The 21,137-nt window shown below is 38.3% G+C and overlaps 3 protein-coding genes across 3 annotated transcripts; 1 reads left to right on the top strand and 2 right to left on the bottom strand.

The window, feature by feature from the left end:
* The first annotated feature begins 6,801 nt into the window (after nt 1–6,801).
* LOC111367547 (histone H3.3) lies at nt 6,802–8,551 on the top strand. Its single transcript, XM_022988484.1, has 5 exons — nt 6,802–6,903; nt 7,514–7,585; nt 7,682–7,758; nt 7,854–7,944; nt 8,071–8,551. The coding sequence occupies exons 2-5, from the start codon at nt 7,514–7,516 to the stop codon at nt 8,239–8,241; spliced, it is 411 nt and encodes a 136-aa protein (XP_022844252.1). The 5' UTR covers nt 6,802–6,903; the 3' UTR covers nt 8,242–8,551.
* An 8,156-nt stretch (nt 8,552–16,707) lies between these two features.
* LOC111366773 (uncharacterized protein K02A2.6-like) lies at nt 16,708–18,009 on the bottom strand. Its single transcript, XM_022987470.1, has 2 exons — nt 17,529–18,009; nt 16,708–17,429 (listed from the first exon to the last, which is right to left on the bottom strand). The coding sequence occupies exons 1-2, from the start codon at nt 18,007–18,009 to the stop codon at nt 16,708–16,710; spliced, it is 1,203 nt and encodes a 400-aa protein (XP_022843238.1).
* A 1,764-nt stretch (nt 18,010–19,773) lies between these two features.
* LOC111366772 lies at nt 19,774–21,086 on the bottom strand. Its single transcript, XM_022987469.1, has 2 exons — nt 20,597–21,086; nt 19,774–20,459 (listed from the first exon to the last, which is right to left on the bottom strand). Exons 1-2 carry the CDS (start codon nt 21,084–21,086, stop codon nt 19,774–19,776), a joined length of 1,176 nt encoding a protein of 391 aa, XP_022843237.1.
* Nucleotides 21,087–21,137: the final 51 nt, after the last annotated feature.

Here is a 21,137-nt window from a genome sequence, read left to right as displayed (position 1 = left end):
CAAGAACATTACAAAACCAGAAAAGTCTCAACGCTAAAAAATCAAGTATAAAGTAGATCTGAACAAAAAAAGTAAAGAACACGAGATTTTTCGACCGAAGTCTCGAGGTTCGGTGACCGCATCAAACGCCTAATCCCCGTTGATCATCCATAAAGGAATAAGCTCGAATCCACTAAGTCACAGGCCAAAAACACAGTAATACTTCGAGTTACAAAAGAACACACAGTTCATCGACTCAAAACAACGGCACACAGCCACTTCTCAACATCAAGAACTCACACAAGAGTTCATGAATCTCACTTTCTCTCAACTACTACACAAGATTGAAGAGAGAAATCAAAAATTACAGGGAGAAAATCAAATCACTCGAAGGAAGCTGCTAGAATAACAAAAATGGAAGAAGACCCAAACCCTAGAGATATTATTCGTTTTTATATGAAAGAAGCTCAAAAATTCAATCCAACGACCCTTATCTTGCCACACGTTGAAGATCCAATAAAGTTGTTATTTGAGACTGAATAACGCATTTTGTTAATTGGTTTTTCTCCTTTCCAGATTCTTCTACTTATTGGGTCATCAATCCGGGTCTTGGGTTGGGCCTTTCAACTTGGGCTTCACAAAAACAGCAACCCAATTTTACAATCTCCACTTTTGCTGTCTTTTGTGCCTGCTACTATGTGGATTCAACTTAACACTTTATTTTATTTGCTCTTATTACCTGTAGAATAAGAATAAAAATCAGTCTTCTTCAAGATTAATTAATCTTAAAGAATCAACAAACTTACTAATAGGGATTACCTTGGTTCCGACATCTGTAGAATTTACCTTATTAGAAATTTTGACTAATCTAATATCATTGCTATCAATGATATCTCTAATAAAATGAAACTTAACATCTATATGCTTGGATCTATCATGTAAAATAGGATTTTTACTCAGAAAAATAGCACTTTGGTTGTCAGAACACAGCTTCACCTGATTTTCTCTAAATCCTAATTCACTAAGTAAACCTTTCAACACAATCCCTCCTTAACTACTTCAGTTGCAGTAATGTATTCAGTCTCGATGAAGACAATGCAACAAGTTTTTGAAGGTGGGATTTCTAGCTAATGCATGTATAATTTATAACATAAAAATATGCAGTTGTGGACTTCCTATTGTCCGGATTACCAGCAAAATCTGAATCTACATAACCCTTAAGTCTAAGTTCATTTTTATTCGTTTTGAACATTAAACCTAAGTTACTGGTTCCTTTCAAATATTTAATCAGATTTTTCATGCATTACCAATGTATTTCACCTGGGTTACTCATAAATCTGCTTAACACACTCACAACATAAGCAATATTAGGCCTAGAGCATACCATAACATACATTACAGATCCAATAGCATTAGAATATGGAACATTCATCATTCTTTTATGTTCTTCTTCAGTTTTAGACGATTGATCAACAAACAATTTCATACCAGCAGATAAAGGCAAGCTAACAAGCTTAGATTCATGAAGTGAGAACATTTTTACAACCTTATCAATATAAGATTTTTGTGTTAGAAACAACTTTTCATTTATTCTATCTCTTTTTATTTCCATGCCCAAAATCTTTCTAACTGGTCCTAAGTCTTTCATTTCAAATTCAGATTTCAAATTTTCTTTAATTGAGTTAAGTGCAACTGAATTATAACCAGCAAGGAGCATATCATCGACATACAAAAGCAGATAGAAAAAATCAGATTCACCTTCTTTCTTTTATAGAAACAGGGATCATATTTTGATTACTTAAAGTTCAAACCTTGTATAAAAGAGTCAAATCTTGTATACCACTGCCTAGGGACCTGTTTTAGGCCATACTAGGATTTCTTTAAGAGACACTCTAAGTTTCACTTTCCTTCAACTTCAAACCCTCTTAGTTGAGTCATATGTATGGTTTCATCTAAAGAACCATACAAGAAGACAGTTTTCACATCGAGTTGTTCTAACTCCAAGTCAAATTGTGTCACTATAGCAAGTGGGACTCTAATGGATGTATATTTAACAACCGGTGAAAAGATTTCGATGTAATCTATCCCTTCCCTTTGATTAAAGCCTTTAGCTACAAGTCTTGCCTTAAACCTTTCATCACCAGCCTTAGACTCACCCTTTTTGATCATATAAACCCATTTACAATCAATCAATTTACAATCTTTGGGTTTTTCAACTAAAGTCCAGGTTTCATTTTTAAAGAGTGAGTTCATTTCATCTTCCATCGCAGCAATCCACTTAGGGGATTCTTTGGAAGAAATAGCCTCTTTATTAGAGGCAGGTTCTATGTCAAACTGATCATATTCAAACTGATCAGATTCAAAATCAACATATTGATACCTGGAAGGAGGTCTTATTTGCCTTTTTTCTTTGTCCCTAGCAAGCTGGTAGTCCCGCAGGTCATGTGCAGGCTCCAGGTGTTGTTCATTTTCAAAATTTTCATCATCTATAATGATCTGTGGTTCTATCTGATGTGGCTCCACCTCAAACTAAGCATGGTCATTAGTATTTTGGCTATCAAAATTAATTTTCGTGATAATAAAGTCATCATTTCCCAATTTCTCACCAGATTTATCACTAAGACAAGGAAAGTCATCTTCATTAAAGATTACAAATCTACTTATTATCACTTTATAGCCTCTCACATCTCTTAACCACAATCTATCGCCTTTAACACCTTCTCCATATCCTAAGAACACACCCTTCAACGATCTAGGGTTCAATTTTGACTCGGTGTAATGTGCATAAGCTGCACATCCAAAAGTTCTTAGGTGAGAATAATCTGGCATTGAACCAGACCAGATTTGTTCGGGAATTCTATTATTTAGAGAGCTGGAAGGACATCTATTGATAAGATAACAGGGTATTTTTATAGCCTCGCCCCAAAATTTTTTTGGAAGACCAGAACTGATTAACATACATCTGGTCCTTTTAAGAATTGTTCTATTTAACCTCTTAGCAACCCCATTCTATTGTGGCGTATAGCTCACAGTTTTATGTCTCATTATCCCTTGTTTACTGCAATATTGATCAAATTCAGTATTGTAAAATTCAAAGTCATAGTTAGTTCTTAGAATTTTTATCTTCTTACCAGTCTGATTTTCAATCAATACATTCCATTCTTTGAAAATTGCAAAAGTATCAGACTTAGATTTTATGTCTCATTATCCCTTGTTTACTGCAATATTGATCAAATTCAATATTGCAAAATTCAAAGTCATAGTCAGTTCTTAGAATTTTTATCTTCTTACCAGTCTGATTTTCAATCAATACATTCCATTCTTTGAAAATTGCAAAAGTATCAGACTTAGATTTTAATAAGAAAATCCATGTTTTCCTTGAATAGTCATCAGTTGTAAGAAGATAATATTTGTAACTAGATACAGTAGGAACAGGTGCAGGTCCCCATAAATCAGAATGTATGTATTCAAGGATATCTTGGGATTTGTGCAGCTCTGCCTGAAAAGGCAATCTGACTTGTTTTCCCATTATACAGTGTTCACAAAAAGTTAATTTTTGAACACTATCTTTCCCAAATGCCCCTTGATATGATAGAGTTTTTAAACCCTTTTCACTTAAATGGCCGAGTTTTTTATGCCATAATTCTGATTTATCGGGTTGTGTAACAAAATTTACAGCATTTTTAGGTGAAATTATTTCAGAACCTATTACATAGATTCCATTGAGGTTGGGTAAACTGACAATAAGTTCTTGATTTCTTGTTGTATTTGTAGAGCCATTTTTAATACCAATTTGGTAATTTTCATCATCAAAAACTCCTAAGGATATGAGATTTCTTCTAAGTGCTGGTACATATCTAGTATGTTTTAACATGTGATGGCCATTTTTAAATTTCAGCAGCACATTTCCAATTCCCTTCACTTGACATGACTCATCATTCCCAAGTTTTACAAATCCTCCATCCAGACTACAAAAGTCTGAGATGCAGCCAATATTGAGTGTTATATGAAAGGAACAACCTGAATCTAGGACCCAGTCCTGATCAGTACTTTCAGATAGAGACACATAGGCAACTCCAATATTGGCTCCAACTTTTTTATAATTAGCAGCAGCTGCTAAAGGAGCATTTTCAGTATTAGACCAATTCTGTTGGTCATTTGCCTTTTTAAAACAGTTTTTAATAAAGTGACTAGTTTTTTCATAGTAAAAGCATTTTCTGTTATTGTTGCTGTTCGTTTTTCCTTTAATTGATTTTTTGCATTTTCCTTTGGTGTTAATCCATTGCCTTTTGTTAAAATTTTTATTCTTGTTAAAATTGCAATGGGTGAAGTTACTTACACCTTTAATATGTGGTCGTTGATTTGATGACACACCCTCAACATGAAACACTTCTTTGTGTTCAGATTTTAATTCAAGTTCTTTGTTCAGAAGAAAACTGTGAATCATTTCAATCGTGAAATCACTCCTGCCATACTCTATAGCATTTCTTATGTCATTATATTTATCTCCTAGAGCATTAAGCAGGCCAACTACCTTTTGTTCATCAGAAATTTTCTCATCACAGTTTGCTAAGTCTTGTGTGATCCTATTAAATCTATCCATATTATCTCCCGTGTCAAGATTAGGATCAAACTTAAAACTAAAGAACTGTCTCCAAAGAAAGCATTTGTTTGGTACAGTCTTTGTGAGGTGATACTTTTCTAAGGCAGTCCACAATTCTATAGCAGTTTTAGTTTCTTCTACTTTCCTAATCACAGAATCAGATAAGTGCAGAAACAAGGTGCTCCAGGCCAGTTCATCTTGTTCAGTTTTCCTAGCTTCAGATAGGATTTTTGGCCAAGATTCATCAATAGCCTTAGCACATTTTAACCGTAACATAAGTGCTTTTATTTTCAGACGCCAAAGACTAAAGTCTCCTTTGCCATCCCAAATTTGGACATCTACCTTAGAGTTCATGGTGTACAATAGTGTGAAAATGTTCACAAGTATGATATAACAAATATATCACAGTAGTAATTCAATCAACAGTATGTTACAAAGATAACTGTCTAATTATTCCAATTTCAGAGTATATATTAGTTGTGCTTAGGTATGATGTGTACAGAAGTACGTCACACAGATTAACACATAGTTAATATACAGATCACTAAGCATGCAATGGAGTTCAAACACATAGTAAACTACCAAAGGAGTAAGTGCAATGTATGTACCTTTGAAGCAATTATTCTCAAGCAGTTCAACACCTGAGAAGGTCAATTTAAGTATTAGTACAGTTCAACCAGAAAGATGTAGCAATTCAAATATGGAGATATAATATTGGTGTGTTTTTACACAGTGAGAGTTTCAAAAATCAGTTTTAGAAAAATGCAGGTTTCTTGAACCGAAACCCTAGTCCCCAGAGATTCTAGGGTTCTCTCAGGGAACCCTAGACAAAGGTGGATTTAGGGGAGCTTCGATGGAATCCTAATTTTGAAACACATTTTTTTTTTGTTACCAAAAATTATCACAAGAACTGCAAGTACAAGCAATACTAAAAAAAAAGTCTAATTATTTCACCAAGAGGCAATATTACCACAGCACTATAGAGTTCACAATATACAAAAACTGTTTATTTCAAAAATTAATACCAACAAGGATAAAAGAACACCAAACACTGCAGAATGGAAGAAACACACTAAAATGCTCAAGAAATTTTTGTCTAATGCGAAGAGATATTTATTTATTTATTTTTTTAAATGTTGGCAGATCTTTTGAGATCTGCCGTTTTCCTTTTGGCCGGTGACTCAGGTTTCAAACTCGTGACTAAAGAGGACTAAAAAAAATTATTTCCAATGCTCTGATACCACTGTAGAATCAGGAACATTACAAAATCAGAAAAATCTCAACGCTAAAAGATCAAGTATAAAGTATATCTGAACAAAAAATAGTAAAGAACACGAGATTTTTCGACCGAAGCCCCGAGGTTCGACGACCACGTCAATCGCCTAATCCCCGTTGAGCATCCATAAAGGAATAAGCTCAAATCCATTAAATCACCGGCAAAAAACACAGCAATAATTCGAGTTACAAAAGAACACACAGTTCACCGACTCAAAACAATGACACACAGCCACTTCTCAACATCAAGAACTCACACAAGAGTTCATGAATCTCACTTTCTCTCAACTACTACACAATATCTAAGAAAGAAATTAAAAATTACAAAGAGAAAATCAAATCACTCGAAGGAAGCAGAAATTCAAATCACTCGAAGGAAGCTGCTAGAATAACAAAAACAGAAGAAGACCCAAACCCTAGAGATATTATTCGTTTTTATATGAAAGAGGCTCAAAAATTCAATCTAACGGCCCTTATCTTGCCACGCGTCGAAGATCCTTTAAATTTGTTATTTGAGACTGAAAAACGCGTCTTGTTAATTAGTTTTTCTCCTTTTCAGATTTTTCGACTTGTTGGGTCATCAATTCGAGTCTTGGATTGGACCTTTCAACTTGGGCTTCACAAAAACAGTAACCCAATTTCACAAAGAAAGAAAAATAGGCTAAATGCTTTCACGGCCTTCCATTTTTTCTTTTTGGATAAGAGAATTGTAATTATTTGCCCAATAAAGAAAAACACACTCCAAAGCTAAAAATTTTGGACCAATAGCAATCGAGATTTGAGACTACTCGATCCGCGTCACACCACTTAGTTTAGATAGACGCCGTTAATTTCGGTTGAGAAAACACAACCCAGCACATTTATGAGCGTGGGATTCCGTAATTGGGTCACGTCGGGATATTAAATCTTCGCCGTCGATCATAATTAATAATTAACATCCAACTCCTTTGACTCCTATATATACATGCCGGCCGTCTTGACTTTTGAACTTTCTAATCGCTGCCCAAAGGAGGTAGAGAGAGAAGGGAGAGAATTCTGTTCGAGAGGTGAGTTGCCCTTTCTGTACTTTATTTTAATTTGGTTGTAATTTAGCTCCCGTTTGCCCCCAATTTTTAGAAATGAAAATGGATGGAATATTATTTTTTTGAAAAAAGAGTGGTTGAAAAAAAAAGGAAATTTTCAAGTGTAATATTATTGTATGGAAGATCCTGGGTTGAAAATAGAAAAGGAAAAAATGAAATGTAATAGAAATGAAATTAATGGAGGTCAAACGGGGCTTATTTGAATTCAGTCGGCAAGTTTTTTCTTAAACATATTTGATTGTTTATGTACGATCATTTTTAGATTCGATGGATGATGATTTTATATATGCTTAGGGTTTCATATTCCCCTGTCGATTAGTGTTTTTTTGTCAATGTAGGTGAGCTAGTTGTTTGTTTTTTCGGTTTTCATTTTTCTTTTTCGCGTTCTTACGATTTCTGTATTATGTTGAAAGTATAGCTGGCAGTTACTTTTCCGAATTAAGGGTCATTTGAGATTTGTGAAATTAATGCATGGGAAATCTAATTTAATTCGTGGATTATACTTCGCTACGTAGTTTTGGGGTTTCTTTATGAAAATTATGTGATAGCTATTTCTCATGGTAATTGTCGGTAGATGGCTCGTACCAAGCAAACTGCTCGTAAATCTACAGGAGGAAAGGCTCCAAGGAAGCAACTTGCTACTAAGGTTTATATGTGTTGCTTGCTTTCCTATTTGTTAATTTGTGCAATGAAATAGTGCTTTCTGTTAGGAAAATTTGATTAGTTTAATTTCTCTTTATAGGCTGCCCGTAAGTCTGCCCCAACCACAGGTGGAGTGAAGAAGCCTCACCGTTATCGCCCTGGGACTGTTGCTCTTCGGTAAGTATTCCTTTACTTCAAATACTTGTTAGGCCACGCATGCTTATGTCAATGTCCTGCTGGTTTATTCTTATTATATAAATGTTATGATACAGTGAAATTCGCAAGTATCAGAAGAGTACTGAACTGTTGATTAGGAAGCTGCCTTTCCAGAGGCTTGTTCGAGAAATTGCCCAGGACTTCAAGGTACATTGACAATGTAAACTTTTCTTTTTCTTTTTCTTTTTCTTTGTTCCTATATTTTAAATAGAATGATCTTAATTTATTGCTAAGTGCATTTTTTACTGGACTGCTTGTTCTGTGCAACTGCAGACTGATCTGCGTTTCCAGAGCCATGCTGTTTTAGCACTTCAGGAGGCTGCAGAGGCCTACCTTGTTGGTCTTTTTGAGGACACCAACCTGTGTGCTATCCATGCCAAGCGTGTCACTATCATGCCTAAGGACATCCAGCTGGCTCGCAGGATTAGGGGTGAGAGGGCTTAGATTGACTAGATTCTATTACTTAGGTCTGGTGGTGGTGTTCAGTTTTATCTTCATAAAGAGTAATAGATGTGTACTAAACTCTAGTAGATCTTGGTGGTGGTTTTGGAAAAGAACTTGGCTGGATGCTGGTGGTGTATGCTGTAATGAAATTGGTAATTGTGTTAAGGATGCAAGCGTGGCATTTAGTTGTTGTGTATTTGTGAACTAAATTTCTGTTTGTTTGCCATAACACTGCTTGTGTTGAACAATTATATCATGTTGCATCTAATGTAGTGAATTTGTTTTAAAAGTATTTTGGAGGTTTAGTTTCTTCGGATTATCTGATATTTGAATTACCTTTTGATGTATGCGAGTCCTGTAACTTTAGTGTGTTATTAGAGTTAATTCAACCTTCGATGGATTTCCACGTTCTTGATTATGAAAGCAGAGAGATGGATGGCTCATTGAATTGTGTTATAGTTTACTAACTGAAATTTAAAGGGTTACGTATTGTTTACTCAAATATGAACAAAGTTACTCATCAATTACTCACATTATTTTCATGAGTGTTATTTATTGCAAAGCTTGATGAGCAATAATTTCATGAGTGTTCTTTATTGCAAAGCTTGATGAGCAATAAGTAACTTTTTAAATTTTAATGAAGTACTAATTTATAGCAAAATTAAGTAAATAGCGAGTAACTTTTAAAAAATCAATCAACGAGCAATAATCTATAGTAAACTTGGGTGATCTATAATTAAATTATCTAGCTGTAGGCCTAAAGATTACGTAGTGCTATCTTACTTTGTTATTTTACTTGTACATGGGTTTGGCAATATTGTCGCATCATATCTTCACTAGTGATGTGGTAACACAACATGATGTCACATTCATGGTGAACACTATAATTTATGTCCATTATGGGATAGAATATTAGGTAGGTGTATCTAGTTTGATCTCTTTGTCAAACAGTGGACGAGATTTATGAATACCTACAGTAGATGTCGCGTCATACCTCTGTGGGTATTATAGTTTGGACAAGAGATCTGGTTTGTGTATTACTATCCTTGAACATTTATCTCTTGTTAGATCCGTCCAAATTTTTTTATTATCTTATGAAAAAGGCCCCTGTCGACAAAGTAAATGAAAGATTAAGTCTTGGCTTGACTCTTGTTTTCAAATTTATTTTTTGCCAATCATTTTCAATTATATATTTTTTAGATATCATATTTTACTAAATTTATATAAAATTTTTTCCCAAAAAAAAAAAAAAAAAAAAAAAAAGGAAGAAGAAGAAGAAGAAGCTCAAGGGCTAAATGCAAGTTTTTAGCAAAAATAATACTGAAAGGAAATAAAAACACGGGGAAAAACAACGAAATACCATCTTCAGTCTCAACATTGACCCTGCCCCACCCTCAACCTTAGGGCATCTCCAATGCGAACCCCAAACTATCAAATTGCACCATTTTTTGGTGCAAAGTTGCTTCAATACAATATTATACTTTGCACCATTTTGGTGCAAAGTGGTGAAAGTCTATTTTGGCCCTTTCTTCTCCTTTTCCAAATAATTGATGAAGGGTAGTTGTGTCATTTGTGTTATATCTTTTTTAATACTATAAATTATTGTTATTATTTGCGTTTAAAATAAATTCTAAATGTGAGAAATAATAACTAATTAAAAGAAGAAAAAATTTAAAATATAAAAAACACAATTATTTATTAAAGTTAACACAAAATATATTAAACAATGACATACATACAATAAATCTAATTTTATTTAAACAAAAAGATAAATAAAATTCGAAATACATTAATTGATCATTTGTGGGAAGAACATATGAATTCAGAAAATTAAATTGTAGAAATTTTGCGACTTCGTAATACCGTAATATTCAAATTCGAAATGCATTGTACTAATTTCTAATGGCATGATTTACGATTTTCGTTGTTTTAGTGTTTTTATTAATTGTATTATGTTTTTTATATTAATTAAAGAATTTAATCTTTTCCGTAATATAACGTAATTATTTATTTAGTAATTTATGTATTTATAAAATAATTAAATAAATAAATTATAAAGAATAAAAAAGGGAAGAAAATGGTTAAACGTTATTCATTTGGTGTAATGGTTGGAGATTAATTTTAGCTTGGTGTAAAATTTGGTGTAGAGCTGGAAATGGCCTTAGCTGCCCCTTCCACTGTCTGTAGCCAGAAGTGTCGTTGGCCAATTCCATATATGCCATTGGCGTCTTTAGCTTTGAATATCAACATATCATCTATAAGTATGTATTTATCTGTCCCCAATGTGCATGGAATGGCAAATCCGGGTACGGTCCCGTTCTAGTAGCATTGGATAGTCGAGTGGGTAATTTGAAATTTGGTTAATGAGTTTGGACATGAAAGTTGGGTTGGAATCGTGAGATCATTTTTCAAACCAATTTTGATATTTTTCTTGTTAAGATTTTAAACAAAAGGGAAGGGCCTTGTCGCCTCAATTGAGCAGGGTATTCCTACCTAGAACAGGGCCGGACACTGTGGGGCTCAAGTTTTCGGTTTACTCTACCATTTTTAATTATTAAATGTGCGCTTAGGAGTTGTAAAACTTGACTTGTAGTCTAATCCTGTTTTGCGCTTTGGAACATTGCTAATTGTGCTACTAAAAAATAAAGATTGCTGACTATAATACAACTCGATAAATGGGTTGAGATTCACAGTACAATTTTTTCAATATGGACAAATCACGACCATCAAACCAGACAAATTCCTAACTTATTGTCAAAAAACCAATATTAAGGTTAAAATTTCAAGAAGAATATAGGATGGGGACCTCGATGCAATTTATCTTTATTTAATTTTTCGGAATTGTTATGTTATTTCTCCTCTCTTTTGGCTCCTTCTAGAGTTCATATATTTTAAGAGTTATTTTGATGTGGAAATTACACAATACCCTATTTTTAAAATTTACATTTCATAAAACATATTTCAAGTTTCATATTTCAAAATTCAGGTTATATTAAGATTTAATATTGTAGTAAATAATATATTACTAATTAAATCAATTCATCCCCAAATCAATGAAGCCATTGCCATTGATGAAAATTCCCGACTCAAGGATTGCCTTTACGAGAAAGACGAGGCCTTACTTTTTCTTACTCGAGAGAATGAACGCCTTGGAATTAATGGGGCTTCTGCTCGTGAGAATATGAATGAATACACGAAGTTGCTTTCTACAGCATCAATAGAATTGAAGATTGAGGATAAGGGGCAGTATATAATGCTGAATCCACCAGATTCAGTGGAACAGGAACATGGTGACGAGAATATGAACAAAACTTTCAGCTTCAATCTTGAAGATCTAAAGTTCATGAATGACCTAAAGATGCATATGGAAAAGATTTAGATGAAATCCCAAGAACGCAGAGCCCTCAAAAGGCTCAATATTTGATGCTAATGCTGAAACACCGAAGGCAGAGCCTCGTACACCACAATCAGTTTCTTCGCATCAGAGATTATATTCTTCTCCCTTCACGGATGATGGAGGAACATCAAATTTAGAAGATTTTGATCATTTAGACAGTACACATGATGATTCAAATAGTGATAGAAATTCCCACAGAAGGAGAACAATGTTTCACCAGGTTGGAGATCTCCTAATGATCACAAGAAGTTTCCACAACAAAAAACCATCCACTGAGTATCACAAAAAAGAATCATCCACTGAGAATCACTAAAAGGAATCATTCGCTGCCACGGAGAATCACAATAGAAATCCACTGAGAATAAAAAAAAGGAACCATTCAGTGAGTAGGACCTTGTTATACAGCCTTGGCTGAACGGGATAAAATTATTTTGGTAGTGTTAATCTTCATATAAGTACAGGGAAAATGTGTTCCACGAACCTAGAATTACAAGTTTAACTTAGTTTCTAATAACTTGTACGAACCTTTCCATTTTCCCAAGTTGGTACAGACTTGAAGTATTAACTTTTACTGCAGACATTTCTGGAATTATCATGCTGACTTATTTTCTGTTATTGGATAAATTGAAGGTCATAACTTTGGCGATCCCCTAGTAGACGTGATTATTGAGGTCTAAGGCACTATATTTGGAAGCTATCCTAGTATGACAGGACATTCGACATTCAAATGGTGCTCTTGTTGCTGTAAGATAATATACTTGGGTGGTTTGCTTCAACTATCCCGATCATTATAAATGATAGCTTGCTAACAAGCATCTTGACTAATCTACAAATCCTCCTGGTAGCGGCTAATATCTATCATTCTTTTTTCGCTTCAATAGCGAAGGAAGTATTAGCTTTAGTAAATGTAATTCAAATTTAATTTTGAGACTGATGCTACCAAAAATCGTACCTGTTGATTTCCTGAGTTGTATGATTTTGATTGAGCACGATCGTAGTCTTTCGGTACCTGAAACAAAGGCAACGAGATATGTTCTCGTCGCTCCTCCGATACTTAAGTCAGAAAGGGAATTATATGCGTGAGGCTATAAATTAGAGAATAATGAAAAACGTACTTGAATAATGGCTCAAGGTTCTGTATTTATAGAGGTGTATGGTGCTTTCCTAGTAGGATTTAACTATTTGGGTATCCTTATACAATAGAGTCCCATGAGAAAGCAGTGTTTGTGTCCTACTATGATTAGAAGACCAACTGTTAAGATGAGTCTCTTAGAATTAGGAGATGTGGTTTGAAGTATTTGTGTCAGGTAAGAGTTCTTAGGGGATAGATCTTCTCCTTAGTACGAGGAAGGTGGTAATTGAGGACCTCAAAGGGATTTTCCCGAGCTATTATCCCCAAGGACATCTTGCGATCTTTGAAAGTTATCAAGGTCGGGCAAAATATCCCGAGGACCATATACATCCTGAGCACTGATGACTGGAAATCGTAAGAAATGTCTTCGCAAATGGTCGGAGATGAAAGTGGTCGGGTACACAGGATCTGTCAGTATCACTGGCCCTCGTGCACCTATTCTCGAGCCTTTCTCGAGAATATGGTGCAAAATAAGCCAGAAAGAAAAGAGCTCGGTTCATAATCTCGAGGGAGTTCTTGAAGACAGGTGTTCAGAAGGGCTGACGTGCACTGAGGTAAGCCCTAAATAAGAAAAGGCGGTAAAAAGCGTTAGGGGTTGGATGTAGGACACGTGGCCAGATCTGATGGTCGGGGTAGTGACCTTTGGGATTCCCTCTTCTGTTGCCTATAAATACCTTGTTCTCTTTTCATTTTTCACTTTTCACTCTCAGTAAACTTCTCTCGCTAATCGTCGGGATCAGAACTTTGGTGGGTTTTTTAGGCATCGACTTTAAGGTAAGACCTTGAGACCTTAAGTTATTCTATAGACACTTTTTTTCCTAAGTCAGGATGTCTAGTAGTAGTAGTGAGTCCTCGTACTCTTCCTCGAGGAGTACCCCCGAGGACAGGGAGCGCTCGATCATACCTATGACCATGCCCATTAATGTACATCCTCGAGCACAAGGTATCCTAACCCCACTTAGGTACCCTGACCTTCCCTGTAAATTTAAGGAGCATCTAGTAATATCGACGGTTAGGGAGCATGGGCTCATGCCTAAATGTGATATTAGGACGCCAGGGGGCAAGGATAGGATGACTATTGCTCGAGATGGAGAGTTTGTAGTTTTTAGAGACTCGCTAAAGGGTGGATTTATATGGCCCCTGCACCCCTTCTTTGTAGCTTTACTGGTCGAGCACAACATGAGCCCTGGTCAGCTCATGTCAAATGGATGGAGGATGCTTACTTTTTTATAGCATGTAGGTACTTAGGTATTGACCCATACGTCGACCTTTGTAGAATGGTCTTCGATTTAAAACAGCTGCCTCAATATACATGTTTTGCCTACCTTTCATCTCGAGGAGGTTTCAGGATACCAAGGATGCCAAGTTCATTAAAGGGGTGGAAAGAAAAGTGGTTTTATGTCATACCTCAGGATTCTGACTTTTCTTTTAGTCCTAGGTGGATTTTGCCCGACACGGCTAGGTTTTGTGAAGGGCAGGCCTATTTCGAGTCTTTAGAAAGGGATAGGGTGATGTTAGAGAACCTCGAGCCTCTCGCTTATGACATAGATGACATTTTGGGGGAAGATATCCTTGATCTTGCAGATGTGAAAGGTGCTGAGGGTAGGGATCGTACTTTCGCCTTTTTCTCGTCGATCTGTTTTTGTTAATTATGCTCACGCTAATTATTTGTCTTTTCAGGGATGACTTTCGATCCTTCAGCTCTTCGACAGGCCGTGAACAAGAAGTCGAGGGCCCCAGGTCAAAAAAAGGGGAAAAAGAGACCTCGAGATTCAGGGCCTGAGACTGTTAGGAGTGGTCCTAGCGAGACATCTGCTCGAGGACAATCCCAGATCATTCCCAAGCACGAGACTCCGATTGCCACTCCTCGATCACGTCCTCGGTCAAGGAGTACTCCCGAGGTTGTTGGCCTCGAGGATGAGGTTCCTCTTGTGCCTTCATTTCAAAATTGAGATCCTGATTGGTGTCCTTTGGTGTTGAGCATTGTGGACAAATATCGAAAGGACCTCGGCTTCGACGAGGGCATGAAAGCTCTTGAATCCCTTACGCCAAAGGTAAGCTCGCTCATTTTACTTAGTGTAGTTTATGGGTTTATATGACGTGATCATTAAGGTTGGGTTTTATATATTGCAGACTCTGAGTATTGCCCGAGGCCTCTCTTTGAAGGGAAAAGACGAGGCATAAAAGACTGCTGAGCTCAAGGATACTTCTCGAGCACATGAGAAGAGAATTGCTGACATGGAGGCTGAGCGTTTCCTTCTCTAGAAGGAATGCGATGACGCCAAGAATGACCTTCAGAAAGCCCGGGAAGGGGCTGGAATGGCCAAGGGCGAGGTCGAGGATTTAAAGCTCGAGATCGAGTGTTTGAAGAGGGATTTTGAAACTCGCCTGTCTGAACCTCGAGGCATCGCGATCGAAGATTTCAAAACATCTGAGGAGTTCAATGGGCTGAAGGGAGAGTACGCCATGGGCTCGTACTTCCATGATTTGAAAGAGGCTTGGGCATTTTTGCGCTCGAAGCCTGATGCAAAGCCCGAGGATTTAAAGAACATCCCAGAGGTTGCTGAAGACCTCGATCTTTCAGAGTCCGAGGAAACCGTCGAGGACGAGGAGGTCGATATTGACGGCGAGGACGTGGCAGAAGAGCAAGGAAGCTCGGCTCGGGAGAAGGAGCCGAAGACATAGACTAGTTTCTATTTTCTTTTTGTTTTTGGCTACTCTTGGCTCTTGTACTGATTAATCAATTTTTGAAATCAATGTATTCTTCCCGAGCTTAACTTGCGCTTCTTACTATGTTATTTCGATTGTGTTTGCTCGAGCTTTAAGTTCGTTTGAGAACTATACTAAGTGATGTGACCTAGCTCGACTTTAAGAGAATCCATAACTCGACGCCTAAGATGAGTTAAACAGTTCGTTGCCTAGATGATTTAATAACTCGACGCCTAGATGAATTGATATCTCGACGACTAGAGGAATTAAATAACTCGATGCCTAAGATGTATTAAATAGCTCGACGCCTAAGTTGAATTAAACAGCTTGACGCCTAGATGACTTAATAACTCGACGCCCAGATGTATTAAACAGCTCGACGCCTAAGTTGAATTAAACAGCTCGACGCCTAGATGACTTAATAACTCGACGCCTAGATGACTTAATAACTCTACGCCTAGATGAATTGAACAACTCGACACCTAAGATGAATTGATATCTCGACGTCATAGATAAGTTAACATCTCGATGACTTAATCCATAGAAGTTTCAGACAAGGTAGTAACTCGATCTTAGGGTCATCCTTTAATAGAGAAATTGTCTCGAGGACTTTATGACAATGAAATCGTCTCGACCTATAGTGATTCCCGAGGAAGATGATGGGTTTTTTTATAAGATTCATCACATCGTTGATCAGGCACTGTGTGATCGGGAATTTTACTTTTGTTTGCCCTGATAACAATCTTTATGTGTTTGCTTGGGGATAAATGCTTTTTGATCGCTTGCGCGGGGCAAGGCTTTTTGATTGCTTGCGTAGGGCAAGGCTTGAGTTTCTTGTGCGGGGCAAGGCTTTTGTTGCTTGCACGGGGCAAAGCTTTTAGAGTACTTGCTCGGGGCAAGGCTTTTTGATTGCTTGCGCAGGACAAGGTTTGAGTTGTTTGCGCGGGGCAAGACTTTTAGTAGCGAGATCACATTTTGATGAATAAATTAATTCTTATTATACTTCAAAATTAGACTTGGCACACAAGCCTGACAACTAAAAACATGAACCTTGGCATGCAGGCCTGACTAACGAAAAATAAAACTTGGCACATAGGCCTGAGAACTGAAAACGTGAACCTTGACGCGCAGGCCTGAATACTGAAAACTTGAAGAACAAGTTACTTGTAATATATCTTTAAATTCTAGCCGTTCCATGGTCTTGGAAGTGGTCTTCCTAACGTATCCCTTAATTGTATGCTCCTCCTTGAAGCTGTCGTATGACTTCGAAGGGTCCTTCCCAGACTGGTCCGAGCTTGCCGGGAGCATGACCTGCTACTTCGGCCCTTCTTAACACAAGGTCTTCGGCTCTGAATCTCCACGTCCTCACTTTTTTATTGAAATACTTTGATGTGTTATCTTGGTAAGAGGCCATTCTTAAAGTTGCCTGATCACGAACTTCTTCTAAGAGGTCGAGGTGTTCAGTGGTGCATCCTGCACCTTCAAGCTCAAGCCTTCTTTGGCTGGGCAACCTGACTTCAACAAGGATGGTGGCCTCGATATCGAAAGCTAACATGAAGAGGGTTTCCCCCGTAGCAATTCTATGGGACGTTCTATATGTCCAAAGTATGGAAGGTAACTTGTCAGACCAGGAACCTCTTGCATCTCCGATCCTAGTATGGAGGCCTTGCAATATAATTCGATTGGTTGCTTGGGCAAGACCATTACTTTGAGGATGGAAAACCGATGTCAAACGGTGATCAACCCCTAGGTTGGAGCAGAAGTTTTTAAATTGTGCATTGTCAAACTGTTTGCCATTATCAGTTATGAGGACTTTCGGTATCCCGAACTTACATATGATGGACCTCCAAATGAAAGTTCTCAACTTAGGCTCTGAAATTGTTGCTAAAGGCTCGGCCTCCACCCACTTAGTGAAATATTCTACAGTTACAAATTTCAATTGTCCCCTTGCTATTGGAAAGGGACCAAGGATGTCAACTCCCCACTACTCAAACGGGGCCGTGCAATTAATGCTAGTGAGGTCCTCTACGGGAAAGTGAATGATATTGCCGAATCTCTGGCACTCGTCACACTTGACAAATTCTTGGGCGTCTTTCTTCATGAGAGGCCAATAATATCCATACCTTATGAGCTTGAAGGCTAATGCCCGAGCTCCTTGATGGTTCCCACATATTCCTTCATGAACTTCTTCTTGGGCTTGGGATGATTCGGAAGGCTTAAGGCATCTGAGATATGGAAGTGTGAGGCTTCGGCGAAATAACACTCCTTCAATCATGCAATACCTTGGAGCTTTGGACCAGATGCTTCTTGCTGCTCGAGGATCTTCTGGAAGATTGCCATGTTTTATGAAATCCACTATCGGATCCATCCACGATGGCTCATTATCAATATCCATGATGCCTACGATTTGATTGATGCTTGGCTTGGTTACAATTCTAACGTGGACTGTCCTGTCAAGCCCATCTATCCCCATGAACACCAATCTTGACAAGGCATCGACTTTACAATTCTCAGCTCGAGTAATTTTCATAATTTCACAACTCTTGAACTTTCTCTAGAGATCATGCACTTTCAAACAGTATAAGCTCATCTTCTCGTCCTTCCTATCGAAGGTCCCTTCAATTTGCCCAACTACTAACTGGGAATCACTATAAATTTTGATGTTTCCAAGCTCGAGATTGATGGCAAGTTCCATGGCTATGATGATGGCCTCATACTCTACTTCGTTATTGGTTGCCTCCAATTCGAACCTGAGTGCACACTGAATGTTTATGAGCGTGTCCGGGTTTATGATTATGACCCTTGTACCCGAGCCAGAGGAGTTTGATGCTCCATCTACAAAAATTTGCCATACACCTGTTGAAGAGCTCGGGCTACCATTTGGCCCCCGAGGCCTTGGTGTGAGTTCTACAATGAAGTTAGCTAAGGCTTGAGCCTTGATAGATGGATGGAGTTTGAACTTTATGTCAAATTCTCTGAGTTCAATTGCCCACTTTAGTAATCTCCCTGAGACGTCTACTTTTTGAAGAATGTGTTTTAGAGGCTGATTGGTGAGCACTACAATAGGATGTGACTAAAAATATTGCTGTAGTTTTCGTGCTGCTACTATCAGCACAAGGGCAAGTTGTTTTGCCAAAGTGTATCTTGTTTCTGCATCAAGTAAGACTTTGCTTACGTAATAAATGGGTTGTTGGGCCCTGTTGACCTCTTTCACCAGGACACCACTCACTGCATTCTGAGACACGGCTAAGTACAAATACAAAGTATCCCCGGGCTTGGGTTTGGTGAGGATAGGAGGAGATTCCAATGTCTACTTGAGTTCCTAGAAAGCCCTTTCGCACTCCTCATTCCATTCAAAGCAATGATTACCCCTGAGAGCTTTGAAGAAGGGGAAGCACTTGTCTGCTGCTCGGGACATGAACCTGTTTAAGGCGGCTACCCTGCCTGTCAACTTTTGAACTTCTTTCTTGGTCCTTGGTGGTTCCATTGCTGCCAAAGCCTGAATCTTATCGGGGTTGGCTTCAATCCCCCGATGAGTGATCATGAAACCCAAAAAAAATTTCGAAGCTACGTCAAATACACATTTCTTTGGGTTGAGCTTCATCTTATATTTTTGGAGGGTGGCGAACACTTCCTCGAGATTAGATACATGCACTTCTATCTTCTTACTCTTTACCACCATGTCGTCAACGTAGGCCTCAATATTCTTCCCTATCAAATTAGCAAATATTTTGTTGATCAGGCTTTGATATGTTGCCCCAGCATTCTTCAACCTAAATGGCATGACCCTATAGCAATATATGGCAGAATCAGCCATGAAAGAAGTCTTCTCTTGGTCCTCCTTAGCCATGAGAATCTGGTGATACCCTGAGAGTGCGTCTAGGAAGCTATACAACTTATGTCCGTATGTGCTATCCACAAGATTGTCTATCCTGGAGAGCGGGTAGCTGTCCTTAGAGCACGCATTGTTGAGGTCTATGAAATCAATGCAGACTCTCCATTTACCATTGGCCTTCTTCACAAGAACAATGTTAGCGAGCCAATTGGGGTATTGGACTTCCTTTATAAACCCCGCTCTCACCAATTTGTCGACTTCTTGCTGAATGACCATACGTCTTTCCGGCGCAAACTGCCTCTTCCTTTACTTAACAGGTTTGGCCCCTGGGCTGATATTGAGTCTATGGACAGCTACTTCTGGGTCTATCCCTGGCATATCCTCCACCTTCCATGCAAAGACCTCAATATTGCAGGACAAACAATTGATGACTTCCTCCCGGAGGTTGGCTTTGAAATCTCAACCAATAGTTACCACTTTTCCATGCTCGAGCTCGACCACTTCCAATTCCTCAACGAGGGCCAATCTACCCCTTGGCTTGAGCTCGAGGTCTAAAAGTTGCATGACGTCTGTACTCGTTCTTCGGATGCTAGTAACATAGCACTGTCTGGCAGCTGTTTGGTCTCCTCGAACTACTCCAATGCCATGACCTGTGGGGAACTTCATGGCCAGGCGGAAAGTTGATACAATAGCCTGGATCTTGTTTAATAGAGGTCTTCCCAGAATGATGTTGTAGGCCATTGGGGTATTAATCATTTGGAATGGTGTGATCTCCGTCACTTGTGTAATACTAGATCCTAATGTAAGCGGGAGCTCGACGATGCCCTCAGGGATAATGACTCCCCCACCAAATCCCTGTAGAGAAGTTTTTACTGCTTTGAGCTGTTTGGGAGAGATCCCCATTTTGGCGGAAGCCTCCTGCGAGAGTATATTTGCTGCACTCCCATTATCAACCAAAATCCTTTTTACTTCGAAGTTAGCCACAACAACAGAGACGACCAAGGCATCGTCATGAGGATATGATAATCCTTCCAAATCTCTTGCTCCAAAAGTGATGCCTTTGACTTCATTAAGGGATTTTCTTGGGGTATGAGCATGTTGGCAGGCATAATGCTTTCGCCCACTAGTTGTGTCTCCTCCAGACGCTATCCCCCAACGATAATATTAATGGTCCCGGCAGTGGGTTGAGCACTGCTTCCGGCTCCGGGCTCTTTCTGATTGTCACGGTCATTCCTTGGGCGCTTATCATGACCAATGTAATTCTTTAAAAATCATCTTTTGCTAAGAACTTCAATTTCTTGCTGTAAAGCATGATAATCCTCTGTGGTATGCCCATGATCCAGGTGAAATTCACAATACTTGCTCCTATCTCTTGTGTCAAGAAGCGACTTTATTCTTGAAAGCCACTTTAATTCTTTCATATCCTTAATTTCCATCAAGATGTTTGTCTTAGAGGTGTTCAATTGAGTGACAGGTGCTGACGGCGCCTCTTTCCTGCGCTTATCTCGAGGAAGCTCATGCCTGGGGACGGGATCATGTTGCCTCTTGTTCTCGACCTTTTCATGGGAAGGACTAGGTCTCCTTGGATTTAGTGTTTCCTCCATATTAATGTATTTTTCAGCTCGGGTGAGGAGCTCGGTCACTGTCTGCGACGGGGTCTTTGATAAAGACATCTTGAAAGCTTCACATCTTACAGCATAAGTGAGGGCGAAAATAACTGCTGTGATGTGAAGGTCGGGTATTTGAAACCTCTCTTTGTTAAACCTTGTCATAAATCCTCATAGGATTTCAGTTGGTCCCTGGCGAAGTTTCATGAGAGAGGT

This window comes from Olea europaea, chromosome 18, assembly GCF_002742605.1.
Source record: "Olea europaea var. sylvestris chromosome 18, O_europaea_v1, whole genome shotgun sequence".
Lineage (NCBI taxonomy): Eukaryota > Viridiplantae > Streptophyta > Magnoliopsida > Lamiales > Oleaceae > Olea > Olea europaea.
The sequence above is the reverse complement of the archived record's forward strand: the minus strand, read 5'-3'. Positions and strand labels throughout refer to the sequence as shown.